General features: G+C 39.1%; 1 protein-coding gene across 1 annotated transcript in view; it reads right to left on the bottom strand.

Moving 5' to 3' along the window:
• Window positions 1-14,771, bottom strand: part of AVEN (apoptosis and caspase activation inhibitor) — a 174,519-nt gene that overhangs the window by 125,498 nt on the left and 34,250 nt on the right. Inside the window, exon 3 of the mRNA XM_058540530.1 lies at window positions 661-838. Coding sequence (XP_058396513.1) covers window positions 661-838 — 178 coding nt within the window. The remainder of the gene's footprint in view (window positions 1-660; window positions 839-14,771) is intronic.

Here is a 14,771-nt window from a genome sequence, read left to right as displayed (position 1 = left end):
ATTCTTATGCTGCACTCTAGTAGAGAGAAGCCATCTATACAACCAGCCCTGCTCCACTATTTCCAGTGACTACTCTCCAGACTCACACTGCTGCACATCACTCCAGGTGGAGTCAACCTTAAGAAACAGCTGGTCCTAGAAGGAGTGAGTTTTTCACCTTATTAATAGAGAAGATGATACAAAAGCAAAAGAGAAAAGTTTTGGTGTTCAGGTGCATTTGGCTGTAATATGTGCATATCCACTAATATGCATATTCTTGGCTATAAAAGAAGGAAAAAAGAACATATATTCTAGAAACTTTATAAAGCTTTGTATAAACATAAGTACTGATTCCTCTGAAATCAAAGAAAACACTTCTGTTTCTCAGACTATCCAATTTAGATGGGCATAGTTCAGAATTTTTCATTTCTATAAAGCTTTTTATCCATTTCCACCAGGACTTAAGTCATTTTACATCAATACATGGAAACCCTGACTTCCACTTAAGGAAATGTCATTTTTCCCTTGCAAACCATTAGACACACTGTCCTTTACTTGGATTTAAAATCCAAAGAACAAATAATGAATTTCTAGTTATTAAAATACCATTTAAAAAGGAACATAAATAAAGTGTCTATGCAACTTTCACAGCACTGGTTTCCATGCAACTGGAATTCATACCTGCAGAGCTGAGGAGAACACTGAAATCCGTCCCCCTCTGTGATTCTCCACTTTCGTTATTGACCTCTTTTTCAATATCTTGATATCGATCCCAGTTAGAGACTATCTTTCTTTTAGAATAATTTTCCTGTTCATCATTCTCTTCTCCATAGGTCTCTGCATCACTGTCATCTTCAACCTGCAATGATTAGAGACAAATCAATAAGCAGGCAGTGGAAATCTAGACCTTACCAGCTTAGCAGTAAATACAACAAAAAAATAGTACATAGGTATCATGATAAAAGTACATTTATAGACTAAGCTTTATGAGGATATTAAACAATATTTCAAGAGAACCCCATTATACCAGAGTGCACTTTCAGAGTAAACTTTTCATTAAGTTTTGAAAAGGAAATCTGGCAAGTTCCTACCTAAAAATTTGTGTAACTGGTATCTCTAAAGTCTCCCCAAGTGTGTCCTATTTCAATAGTTGTTTCTTTTTTGTTTTGTTTTGTTTTTGTGAGGAACATCAGCCCTGAGCTAACATCCATGCTAATCCTCCTCTTTTTGCCGAGGAAGACCGGCTCTGAGCTAATATCTATTGCCAATCCTCCTCCTTTTTTACCCCAAAGCACCAGTAGATGGTTGTATGTCACAGCTGCACATCCTTCTAGTTGCCGTACGTGGGACGCGGCCTCAGCATGCCCGGGATCCGAACCCCGGGCCGCCAGTAGCAGAGCATGCACACTTAACTGCTAAGCCACAGGGCCGGCCCTCAATAGTTATTTCTTATTGAAATAATCAAGGCTGTAAGTCTTAAACTCAAAGGACTCTAGGATGTAAATCAACTCTTTCAATTTACAGCTTTTACAAACATACCCCATAAATATGTTTTATAAGCTTTAAATGGGAACCCTGCTCAGATGCATTCTAGAGAAGAGTTTCCAGTCTCAGGCATGAAAAGCTTAAGAGAGCAGGCAGAAAAACGCAGAATGTGAGAAATTACAAAGATAAAGGGCCTATTTCTTCAACAAATAAATTGCAAGGGAAACAATGGTGGGGGAGGAGGGAGAAACCTATAGATTAAAAGAGCTTAATGGACACACAACCATTTGTAATGTCAGGAACTTATTTGTACTCTGATTCAAACAACATACCTAGAGGAAATCACTTATGAGACAACTGCAGAAATGCAAACAATGACTGGATATTTGATTATATTAAGGAAATACTATTATTTTATTTATTTATTGTTTTGTGTGGTACCAGTATTGTAATTTTTTTAAACGTTCTTATCTTTTAGAAATAAATGTTGAACTATTTATGGATGAAAAGATATGACATGTGAGATTTGCTTCAGAATAATGGGTGGAGAGGAATGGTGGGTACAGATGAAATAAACTGGGCATAACTGATCATTGCTGAAGCTAGATGATGGGTACATGGAAATTCATTCTATTATTCTATCTACTTTTGTATGTGTTTGAATTTTCCACAATAAAAAATTAAATTTTAAAAAAGAGACATGCATATCTCTCTAAAGACATGGTTCAAAGAAGTATCCCAAAGATCATAAAATCCTTATCAAGAGAAAAACTTGTAAAATATATTAAAACAACCCATCTGTACAGGATGGGTTAGCATAGATTTTTTTTTCATAAGTTTTTATTAACACAGAAACAGAACATGTGCATTGCAGAAAATTAGGAGGAAGAGACAAGCAGAAAAAATAAAAACCCCACATTCCCATCACCTGGGAGTACCACTACTAACACCTTAGTATATATACTTTCAGATCTTTTCCTATGTATACATTTATATACACTTTTGTTTTTCATAACCAGATTTTTTCATCAACATTCTCCATTTCAGTACACTTCATTTCACATAACACCCAGACTATTTCCCCATATTTCCCTAGCGGACCCAAAAAATTTCCTTTATAGCTGGTTTGTTCAAGCCAGTATCCAACTCAAGAGCATGCATTGTATCTCACTGTTTGTCCCTTAAGTCTTTTTGAATATAGCATGCTCTCTCTTTTCTGACATAGATTTATTGAGGAGACCAGCACAAGTAGAGTGCAGAAAGACTCATCTTCTGTCTGGCTGCTTCCTTCTGGTATTTGTTTCTAGATCAGTTTACATGAAATATCAGATTTAAAAAAATCTAAAAAAGGTAAGTGCCCGATGGAGTCAAGTTAAATATTTTTTGGCTAAAACACACATTATAGACGGTGCTCTGAACTTTATGTTACATCACATCAAATGACAGATGATAAATGGCTGAGCCAACATAAGTATGCTAAGATTAACCACTGAGTTTGGGTGAGGAAATCTGATCCACCCACTGCACACACAGGTTTTCCCCCCTTGCATCCAGGAAATTGTCTGTGTGGTGTTATTTTGGTTCACTACAAATTTCCAGTTCCCCATCAACCGTTCACCTCACAAATTTAACACTAGTCAATAATCCTCATCTAAATCAAATTTCATTAGTTTTCATGAAACGACGGAGTAATTGATCTTTCAAGATCATTCTCAACCCCCAAATATCATCATAAGCCTCCTCGACAGCATAAAAAGATGGCAATCCACATTATAATCTAGGGATTGCAAAGACTGCCTGAAATCCAGAGGTTTCCTGCCATTCCTGCAAGTTTCTCAGAACCAAAAGATGCTGGCAGATTAAGGGCATGTGACTGAAGGAGATCTGCTACATAAATAACAAATACTAGGAACATTCTAAAGAAAATAGCTTTGTAACTGATGACAATTGGGGAGATGGAACTACAGCTAAAAATACTAGCAGGGTTTAATCTGGGAAAATCCAATATTCTTTTGTCGGCCCACTGGGCAAACAGAATTCAGAAAGATTTCTCCAATTAATACAAAACTTCTGAACATAGTTAAACACATGGCAAAAATGTAAACCTGGGCAAAATAATTAGCTTGATGCAAAAGAGGATTATGATCTGAAACACCTAAGGGACTATTAACACAGTGAAACAAGCACTGAAACCGGAGGCAGAAGACCTAGAGAGAATTAACGACCCTGCCATCACCATCATTTAATATTTACAAAGTGTTTCTAATAGGCTGGGCCTCACACAGCTGAATGATTCACTAATCCCCAACTTAGAGGAATCACTGAACAAGGATCTTATTACCCCTGCCCAACTGCAGAGACAAGAAGAGTTTTCATCAGCCTCCATCACAAGACGATATTAAGAAGTAATAAAGTTTAGAAGACATTTGATGTAACTTAGAGAAAGGTGTATCTTAAAAACTCCTAGAGATCTTAAGTTTGGTTCATTTTGCAAAAATCTAGGACAAAAGAAAATATACAAAGTCCCATGATGGAGAGAAAGAACAGAATAAGAAAATACTGATGAAATCAATATGAAAACTAAATAGCAAGGCATCATTATTATGCTAACGTCATCATTATGAAATTGGTCTGGTGTATACTGAAAACTTGATGACACTGATGAAAGAAATTGAAGACGACACAAATAAATGGAAAGATATTCTGTGCTCATGGATTTGAAGAACTAATATTGTCAAAATGTCTGTACCACCTAAAGCAATCTACAGCAATCCCTATCAGAATTCCGATGGCATTTTTCACAGAAATAGGACAAAAAATCCTAAAATTTGTATGGAACCACAAAAGACCCCAAATAGCAAAATCACTCTTGAGAAAGAACAACAAAGCTTGAGTCATCATACTTCCTGATATCAAACTCTCTCACAAAGCCATACCAGTCAGAACAGTAGGGTACTGGCATAAAGCCAGAAACATGGATCAATGACACAGAATAGAGAGGCCAGAAATAAATCCACGCAAATATGGTCAATTTATTTATGAGAAAAGAGACAAGAATATACAATGGGGAAAGAGAGTCCCTTCAATAAACGGTTAGGGGAAAACTGGATAGCCACATGCAAAAAAATGAAACTCAACCTCTATTTTATACCATATGCAAAAATTAATTCAAAATGGATCAAAGACTTGAACATGAGAACTGAAACCATAAAACTCCTAGAAGAAAACATAGGCGGTAAGTTCCTTGACATCGGTCTTGGCAATGATTTTTTGGATTTGACAACAAAAGCAAAGGAAACAAAAGCAAAAATAAACAAGTGGGACTTCATCAAACTAAAAAGCTTCTCAACAGCAAAGGAAACCATCAACAAAATGAAAAGGCAACCTACAGAATGGGAGAAAATATTTGCAAATCATGTATCTGATGTGGCCTATCCTCCCATAACTGATTTTATTTTTTTTATAATTTTATTTATTTATTTTTTTCCCCAAAGCCCCAGTAGATAGTTGTATGTCATAGCTGCACATCCTTCTAGTTGCTGTATGTGGGACGCGGCCCCAGCATGGCCAGACAAGTGGTGCGTCGGTGCGCGCCCGGGATCCGAACCCAGGCCGGCAGCAGCGGAGCGCGCGCACTTAACCGCTAAGCCACGGGACCAGCCCCCATAACTGATTTTAAAAGCAATTGTATAAAACAATATGTCTATATTTCTATATGCTATATTTTCTATATGTATAGAGACCCAACAATACACGTGCCAATAACAGCAAAAACGAGGTGGGTGTGGGGCCAGCCCAGTGGCATAGCGGTTAAGTGTGAGCGCTCAGCCTCGGCAACCGGAGGTTCGCAGGTTTGGATCCCTGGAGCCCACAGATGCACCACTTGTCAAGCCATGCTGTGGCAGCGTCCCATATAAAGTAGAGGAAGATGGGCACGGATATTAGCCCAGGGCCAATCCTCCTCAGCAAAAAGAGGAGGATTGGCGACGGATGTTAGCTCAGGGCTGATCTTCCTCACAAAAAAAAAAAAAAATTAAAAATTTGAAAGAGGTAGGTGGTGTAACCAGACTGAAGAGTCCAATAGTCCAGGTTCTTGGTGAGTGTAAGAGAGTAATTCAGACACCGACACAATGGCAACAGCAAGCAAGCAAAGATTTATAAGAGGAAAGGTCAGATACACTCCAAGTGAGGAGCAGGCAGTGCCAGAGAACTCATCTGCCCCGGGTCTTGGGATAGTTTTATTTTTATTTGGGCTGTTTAGGAGAGAATTAGCATTATCTGGTTATCCACCAGTAATTGTTTTTCCTCCACCCACACGTCAGGAGGGGGAGTTCTTGACCTTCTAGGGGAATTTCTGGAACTGTCATGGCAGTCATCCCCCGTGGAAGGGGGGCTAAGGCATATGGAATTTGTATGTAAATTAAAGAAAGGTCAATGTCCTCTAGAAGTGTCTAGCAGAAGGCTTTGTATGTGCTGTTTGTGCACTCATTATTTTTATCCTCGTGGTTGATGGCCTCATACTCCCGTGGTGGCATCAGGCAGGTCTCAGTTCCCCTTTATCTGCATCTTGCAGGATGCCAGCAAGACACTTCACTGATGCAGCAAGGTCTCCAGCCATGATCCCCCACTCATGTCTGGATGCCAGCAAGACGCTTCACTGATGCAGCAAGGTCTCCAACTATGATCCCCACTCACGTCTACCTAGCTACCTACACCTCGAGAAGCAAAACTGTATTACACTAAGGAAATGATTCCATATGGGAACTCAGATATACAGAAACAAATGAAGAAAACTGGAAATAGGCAATAAGAAGGCTAATATAACAAAAGCAATAAATATACGCTTACTCTTCTCTCACATTCTTTAAAATTACATAACGTAATAATTATAACAATGTACTGTTGGTTTTGTAACATAGACACGATATATTACAACAATAATGCCACAAAAAGGGAGAAGGGGAATAGAGCTATATAGGAGTAATGTTTCTATCCCTCACTGGAATTTAGTATAAATCTGAAGCAGATTCTGATAAGCTAAAATGTATACAGTAATCCATAGAGCAACCACTAAGGAAATGACTAAAAAAAAAAAGGGGAAAAAATCATTAAAGGAATTAAAATGTTACATTACAAATATTCACTTGGTGCAAAAGAAAGCAGTAAAGGAGGAATAGAGGAACAAAATACATATGAGACAAATGGAAAACAGAAAGCAAAATGGCAGACATACATATCTAACTATATCAATAATAACATTAAATGTGAACAGATTAAACAACTCAATCAAAAAGGCAGAGACTGGCAGAATAGATTTTAAAAAATCGAACTATATGCTGTCTACAGGAGACATTAGATTCAAAGATAAAAATATCATTATAGTAAAGTGTGGGATGGAAAAAGATATTCTATACAAACGGTATGCAAAAGAGAGCTAGAGTGGCTACACAAATATCAGACAAAATAGACTTTAAGGCAAAAACTGTTATGAGACAAAGAAGCACTTTATACAATAAAAGGGTCAATCAGAAAGATACAACTATAAACACATACACACATGCTCCTAACAATAGAGCCCTACCATATATGAAGCAAAAACTGACAGAACTGAAGGGAGAAACAGACAATTATAGTTGGCGACTTCAGCACCCCACTTTCAATAATGGATAGAACAACTAGACAAAAGGTACCCTATGCACAACAGAACCACTACAAAGATTTACTCACTGAAGCTGTGGTCCTAGTTAACCTACAACAATAACTTACACTCACTTACAATCTGCCTAATTAACTGGCCAGCCAATAACAGTATGTTTGGGCAACATTATTTATTAAATATTTAATAAATAATTCTTACCTTTTCTTTCAAAAAAGCAACAGTCTGCCAAGAGAATATTTAAAGATTATCATGAAGAGCCCTTAGATAAGCCAGTAAAATTTGGGAAGTTACTAATAATACATAACAACTAGACAATAGATCCTACTTAAAGCCTTTTATACTCAGGAACGTAGCTTTTGAAGGCCTCTGTTCCACTTTCTTCTGGAGTAAATGGGTAGAAAAGGCTTTTCTGTTGAAAACAATCAATCACACATTTTTCAACAACCTCCTATGTTCCTCAGAAAATGTAATTATACCATAGAAGGGAACAGGTGGGATAGAAGGATGAGAGAGAACATAGTTAAGGAAACCCTACAACAGAAAGTCACTGGAGAGCCGGCCCCGTGGCTTGGCGGTTGGGTGCGCGTGCTCTGCTACCGGCAGCCCGGGTTCAGATCCCGGGCGCACACCGACGCACCGCTTGTCCAGCCATGCTGAGGCCGCGTCCCATATACAGCAACTAGAAGGATGTGCAACTATGACATACAACTATCTACTGGGGCTTTGGGGAGAAAAAGGGAAAAAAAAAAAGAGAATTGGCAATAGATGTTAGCTCAGGGCCAGTCTTCCTCAGCAAAAAGAGGAGGGTTGGCATGGATGTTAGCTCAGGGCTGATCTTTCTCACAAAAAAAAAAAAAAAAAGCAAGTCACTGGAAACTAATTTCAGTAATCCATTAATAATGTCAAATATATCCAACCAAAAATGTTGCAATGTGTATAACTGGAAAATTATATTAATTCACCCTGCTTTAAAATTTTAAAATGTTATCAAGCTTTAAAGTACATCATCATTAGTTAATAGTCTATCAGCCTCCATATTTGTAACCCTATTAAGGTCAATTTTATCTTACATAATCATTTGGACCATAAGCAGCAATTGATGCTTCACTATTTAAAAAAATTATCTTTTCAACAACAGAAAACATCATAAACCACCGTAATTAAAGAGTTCAATGACAGCTTTCAGTATTAGAGAAGTGTGCTAGCAAAATAATTCCTATTATTTCAAGAAGCTAAATTTCAATAAAAGATTGAATAAAAATATATATATACTATATACCTAGTATACAGATATACTAAGAAGGATGTTTCCATTTGTCATCATATATTAAATAAAATACACATTAGAGCATGATCATATTTGAAAAAATTAGTAAATGCAATATATGGCATATATCTAAATTATCTACTAAGCCCAGAACAATGGCTCTGAGCTCCAAAATACTGTGGCCATTAAGAAGGGGAAAAAAGTGATCCAGACTATTTTCAAATTCAACTGTTCCTCTAGCAAGAGAATTATATACAGCTTCCTTTCTTGTCCTTCCTCATGATCAGTATGTATGTGGGAAAGAAGAGAGGAGAGGGGAATCTGAGAACAGAAAAAATACTCAAACCAGCTCTTCAGTGACACTCCTCACAGGCCTCCTCACTTACTCGAGTCCTTACATCTTTCCCCAAGGGCCTGTATCTTTCTCCAGGGCATTATTTTGTTTCAGAGAGTTAGCTAAAAATAGGAGACATAGAAAAGTAATTACCATTTGCCGGCAGCCCACACAAGGGCTAGACTATGGGATATCTTACTGTAAAGACCTTGAGAGTTTTATGCTTCCATGATTTAAGGGTAGTCTGGGAAATGTGACTGCAGTAACTTTCACTGGACTAAATGATGATTTTAAACTAGACTTCGTGGAAGTCCTTTTATGGAAAGGGGGGAGTGTAGCAATAGAATCAGTTTCATTTTATCTGCTTGACAGCTTGAGCTTCATGTAAGAATTCAGGCTAAAAAGGGTTTAAAAACTACCACATTAATCAACCTTGCAAGTCCCAACTCCCAGGTAAAATTCTATGACCTAGATTAACGTCAACAATTTTTCTAGTAATAGAAGGTACGAAATGGAACTATAACAGACACGATTTGCTTCTTCCTGTGCTTATGATCTAAGAAAAAAGATAGTGTTTTGCTTTGTAAATCTATTGAACACAGGGACACATACAATAACTAGAGATGCAACTAAGAGGCCTTCACGTAAAAACTTCCCTTAACATTTAATTAAAAGGTTTTATATACACAAAAATAATCAGCCTTTATATGAAGGCTGCACGTAGACTCTGAGCATTCTTGGGTAAGCTCAGTGTACAAAACATCCTCTCCTCGACCCCAGCCACTGACAGCTCACTCTTTTCCCTAAGAGGCCAAGCGGTCCTTCAGGAGCATCTGCCTCTGTTCCATCTTCCTTGGGATTTCACTGCATGGGCTTAATGCTGGAAATGCCCAGATTTTCTTTTGACTCTGTCTCAGTTAAATTTTCTCCTGTCTTATCCACCAGCACAGGACTGGTTTCCTTGGTTACTGAGGTTTTAATGTCATCACCTTGCACTTTCCAGAAAAGTCACAGATCATTAAACAGCTGTTGTTTATCTGGCCAACTTTAAGACACTCCTCAAACCCTCAAGTCACCAGAAGGAGAGAATTTAATTAACACACAAAGAAATACTGAACTAGAAGGATCCTGGGTAGCCCTGGTCCTCCCTCTGCCCTCAGCAAGGTCATGTAGAAATCACATTGGGCCAGTCTCCCCTATGCCTGGGTCTGTGCTTATGTTCTCTACCTGAATTAACCCTATTGCTCCGTTCATAAGCACAAACTTCCAATCTCTTAACCATTATTATTGTTTGTTCTAACTTTCTTAAATTTCCCACGACCTTTTTTAGTGGTTATAATCAAAATGGACTCAGTGGATGAGACTTGGCCAGGGCCACCTCCACCTCATCACAAATCCTGAAAATAAAAATAGTCACCTTTATAGTTCCTTCTCAGGACACATTTCTTCCTTTAAATATAACTCGAAGTGGCACTTATCTTTCCACCTGTCTAGCCTACAGTCTATCCCAAGAGGACGGCTTTTGTTCCTTGCACTGCTCAATTGTCAACACGCCTTCAACATGCATTTCCTGAGCAGTTTACTGAGCTGCAGGCACGGGTTCAGGCACCGGGAATATGAAAACAAATAAGACAAAGTCCCTAGACCTAAGAACCCACAGGCCTGTGGGGAAATCAGAGAAGTAAACAGGTACTTAAAGCAGCGTAAAATGTGCTATGACAGGACATTCGTAAGATGCTATGGGAGCATAGAAAGAGCACCAAAGAGGAGGAAGGAGCTTCAGGGATGGAGGAAGTCTTCAGGACCAGCGTTGTGAGCCAGGGAGAAGTGGGAGGAAGGCATTTCAGGTTGAGGGAACAGTATAATTCAGCTCTAGCCATGGACTCGTGGCCTGAGATTAGTCTAGGGAAGGAAATAGCTGCCATCTCCTGCTGGAAGGCAGCTCCCAGGCTCGAGGAGAATTAGCTAAAGAATACGCTTCTAACCAAGTGGTAAGAGCTGTTCAGAACAAAACCCATGAGGTCAACAATGGGAAAGTCTGAAACAAGAAAAACATGTTCAAGGATTCTGGGAAGATTGTAGCAGTGGTGGCACAGTGTTTTAGTCTTCCCAAATCCCCCCATAAAAACCACACGGGGCAACTAGGACAGCAGAATCATCCTCCATGGCAAACATCCACAAAACCCTCGGTGGCAAAGTATCTCCACAAAGCCCCAAATATGAGCCGGTAGGAACAAATTACCAACAGTCACAAGACCTGCATGGTACCAGCTCCTGTGAGAGGAAGCAGAGGAAAGCAGTGGAGCATCTGAGACCTGAGAACCCCAAAATAAACAACAGGTACTCACTAGGAACTTTCTAGTCTGACAGGCCCATTGAGAACGGAAGCTAAAAATGTTGGGTCTTACGCACTTCAATAGCTGGTGAGTACGAGGAGTTCGCAGAAAAGTCGGCAGGAGCTGAGCAAGTCTGGGCCCCATGAACTTTCAAAAGTAAATGGGCAGGGGCCCGCCCCCTGGCTTAGTGGTTAAGTGCGCGCACTTCGCTACTGGCGGCCCGGGTTCTGATCCCAGGCGTGCACCAACGCACCACTTCTCCAGCCATGCTGAGGCCGCTTCCCACATACAGCAACTAGAAGGATGTGCAACTATGACATACAACTATCTACTGGGGCTTTGGGGGAAAAAAAAAAAAGGAGGATTGGCAATAGATGTTAGCTCAGAGCTGGTCTTCCTCAGCAAAAAGAGGAGGATTAGCATGGATGTTAGCTCAGGGCTGATCTTCCTCACAAAAAAAAAAAAAAAGTAAATGGGCAAAGCTCCTTTGCAGGACGAAACTCCACTCTGAAGAGAAACTGCTACGGATAAATTCCAAATTGAGCAGAACAGGGACAAAAAAGAGAGAGGGAGAAGAAGGGCCAGATGGGGGCAGGGGACAAGATAGGGATATACCATACTGGAGAAGGTCCGTATTTTCCCACTTCAAAATAACAGAAGAGCGTGCTCCAGAGCCATGAAATCTGAAAAGCTATCCTTGAGAGTGTCTCTCTTTTACAAGTTTGAGAAAAATGATTTCACATGAAAATCAGGGACAACAAAAGATCATGGTCAAATCCCACACAAAGTAGTTATTATAAGGACAAAGATACTAAGGATAGGAGCATTTTTATCATACATTCCACAAAGCATCCACAAATTTGTTTTGTAATACAATTTCACTGTTTTAAGTGTATAACTAGAAATTCCACCCTCAGTCTTTAGGGGCAAAGGATAAATAAGAACAGCTGTCCAGTCTCAATCTTGCTCAGAAACATCAATACATTTAAAAAAAAAAAAAAAAAAGTGAGGTGGAAAGAATCTGGGAAACAGATTCTTTGGAAACAGAGAACAGAGGAAAAAGGTAAAGTGACCCACGAAGCAGTTGTTAAATGACTCGGCTCACACGGCTCTTCACTCCATCCCTTTCCTTCTCGAAGTTCTTATCTCTTCCTCACAGGTGTTATTTTGTTTCAGGGAGTTTGATAACAATGAGAGGCATGAAAAATTACCATTTGTTAGCAGAATCAAGAATGTGGGCGAGTACAAGTCTTCTCTCCATTCCCAGCTCCTCGGATGCTTATTACCTGTCCTTCACCCAGTACACCCCAGATCTGAACAGTAACCACCATGTGGACACAAAACTGGGGGAAATTTTCTATTTTTATAGGTTATCAGAAGGAAGTTCACAGTGCTATCAGATCAGCACAATAGATTTTTTTTTTTAACTTATGTAATAAACTCACTATAATAAAGAAAGCCACTGAGACAGGCCCTGGTGGGTATTCATCTATTATGTCACATGGTCACTTATCTCCTTGTTACTTCACTCTTTGAATGTGGCTGTCTCTTTGCTCTCATAAGATTAGCCCTTTCTTTTCATACTACACTTTGGTCAAAAGTATCTCAGCAATATTTATCTCCTGAGCTGCAAAAGGCAACCTGAATCTTTTACAAAATATTTCTAACAGGAGTTTTTGATCCAGCCAACAAACTTTTCTCTATCAAACCTGTGAACCCACTGTTAGCTAAACCCAAATGTCTCTGCATGCTTGTATGCTACAGAGCATGCACGAATAAAGAAATGATTTATTTAGAGAATTCTCTCTTCTGGTGAGCTGCTCCATTTTAAAACAACAGAGGTGTGTTGACAAAGACAAAAGGTTTGTTTCTTCCCTATATTCAGTCCAAAACCACTGCCTTCTAAACAATCTCTTGAGCTTATCAAAATAATATGATTTTTCAAGTGTCTTTTCACCTACAATCAACCCACCCACCCATCCCAAATTCACCCACTCAGTCCACTTGTTAACAAGTCATCAGAAAGCCTGGAATGCAGTGCTCAACTCTCCCTACAAAAGGAGACAGAGTAACCACCACCACGTGCCATTTTAAACAGCATGGAGATCTCATCCTTATTCCAATAAAGTTAAGCAGCTTCCTCAAAGAAGTCCCTTCCCATCACCTACTTTGGAATGTTTCCCATTTAAGATTTTTCATGCAATGTCTCTGTTACCACGTAGCTATCAATTCTAATAAGATGCCAATTATCAAGATAAATGATTTCAGTAAGCCTTATCCAGAGGTTCTAAAAGGACTGAAAACTCTGTTACTCGGCAACTGTTTATTCTAGTGACAGTTATAAGAACTGTAATGTCATATACAATTCTTTTGTATGCTCTTATACTTTATCCAGTGCACACAACAGGGTCAATAAATTCTTGATTTTTTTTTAATGAAGTCATCTACTCTTTTCCATGCCTCAAAATAGAGATTTTACTACTAGATACCTTTCAAATAGAACTTCTTACTGATGATAGCTTTATAAGCTTACTCCACAATATCAACCCAAGGAGGCAAATTGAAATTTGGTTGAATCAGTATTATCTCTCTTAAAGCATCCTTGTAGATCATCTGGTTTAAGCCCTAAGGCTTTAGAGATGAGATGAAGTTCAAAAAGGACTCACCCAAGGTCTTACTTAACGGCAGAGGCAGAACGACAACCTGCCTAAAGTGCAATCCAGAGCTTCTGCAAACATGTCTCTTCACTGAGCAAAATCCTAGTGAAATAAACCATTCTCTCTAATGTTTTAAATCTTTTATTTATCTGAAGCTTTTATAAAGGTTCTACTCAAAACTTCTAACTAGGGGCCGGCCCAGTGGCGCAAGCAGTTAAGTGCGCACGCTCCGCTGGGGCGGCCCGGGGTTCGCCAGTTCGGATCCCGGGCGCGCATCGATGCACTGCTTGTCAAGCCGTGCTGTGGCGGTGTTCCCATATAAAGTGGAGGAAGATGGGCATGGATGTTAGCCCAGGGCCAGTCTTCCTCAGAAAAAAAAGAGGAGGATTGGCAGATGTTAGCTCAGGGTCGATCTTCCTCACAAAAAAAAAAAAAAAATTAAAAACTCCTAACTAGCAGTGGAGAAGAACAATGAGACTGTTTAAGTGACAGAAGAGATATAGGAAGCCAGAGACAGATGATTCAAGAATCATCTTCTAATGTGTGAAACCACCTTCCCTACATCACTGACACCATCTTGTGTCTCTCAAAACACTTTCTCATTCAATCATCTTATTTCATTTCAAGGAAGCCCTGGAAGACAGGCAAGATCTTACTTACACATAACCAATTATATGTACACAGATGAAATACAGTTGAAGCAGGTCAGGTACCCACTCCAAAAACTTAACAACCACCCAAGAGAGTAAATCTCTGACCCAAAAACTTATTCACCGCAACTCATTCATAATAATCATTGAAAACAGCAAGGTTCACAGTATGGGGAAATGGCTTGATAGTAAGAAGTCACTTACAGTTAAAAGCAATAAATATGACCAGAGACTGGGAAGAAAGGGACACACATAATGACAATAAAGGAAAAATATGCAATTAAACAAGGGCGTTGATGAGCATTTGCAAAAATTGTCAAAAGTACTTCAGAGCAAACTAAAACAGAAGATGTAGTCAACTGGTGACCAACTGGTAAAATGTGAAAAAAGGAAACCATACAAAA

The sequence above is a fragment of the Diceros bicornis genome, chromosome 5 (assembly GCF_020826845.1).
Source record: "Diceros bicornis minor isolate mBicDic1 chromosome 5, mDicBic1.mat.cur, whole genome shotgun sequence".
In the NCBI taxonomy this organism is placed as follows: Eukaryota; Metazoa; Chordata; class Mammalia; order Perissodactyla; family Rhinocerotidae; genus Diceros; species Diceros bicornis.
This window is presented reverse-complemented; position numbering and strand designations above follow the sequence as displayed.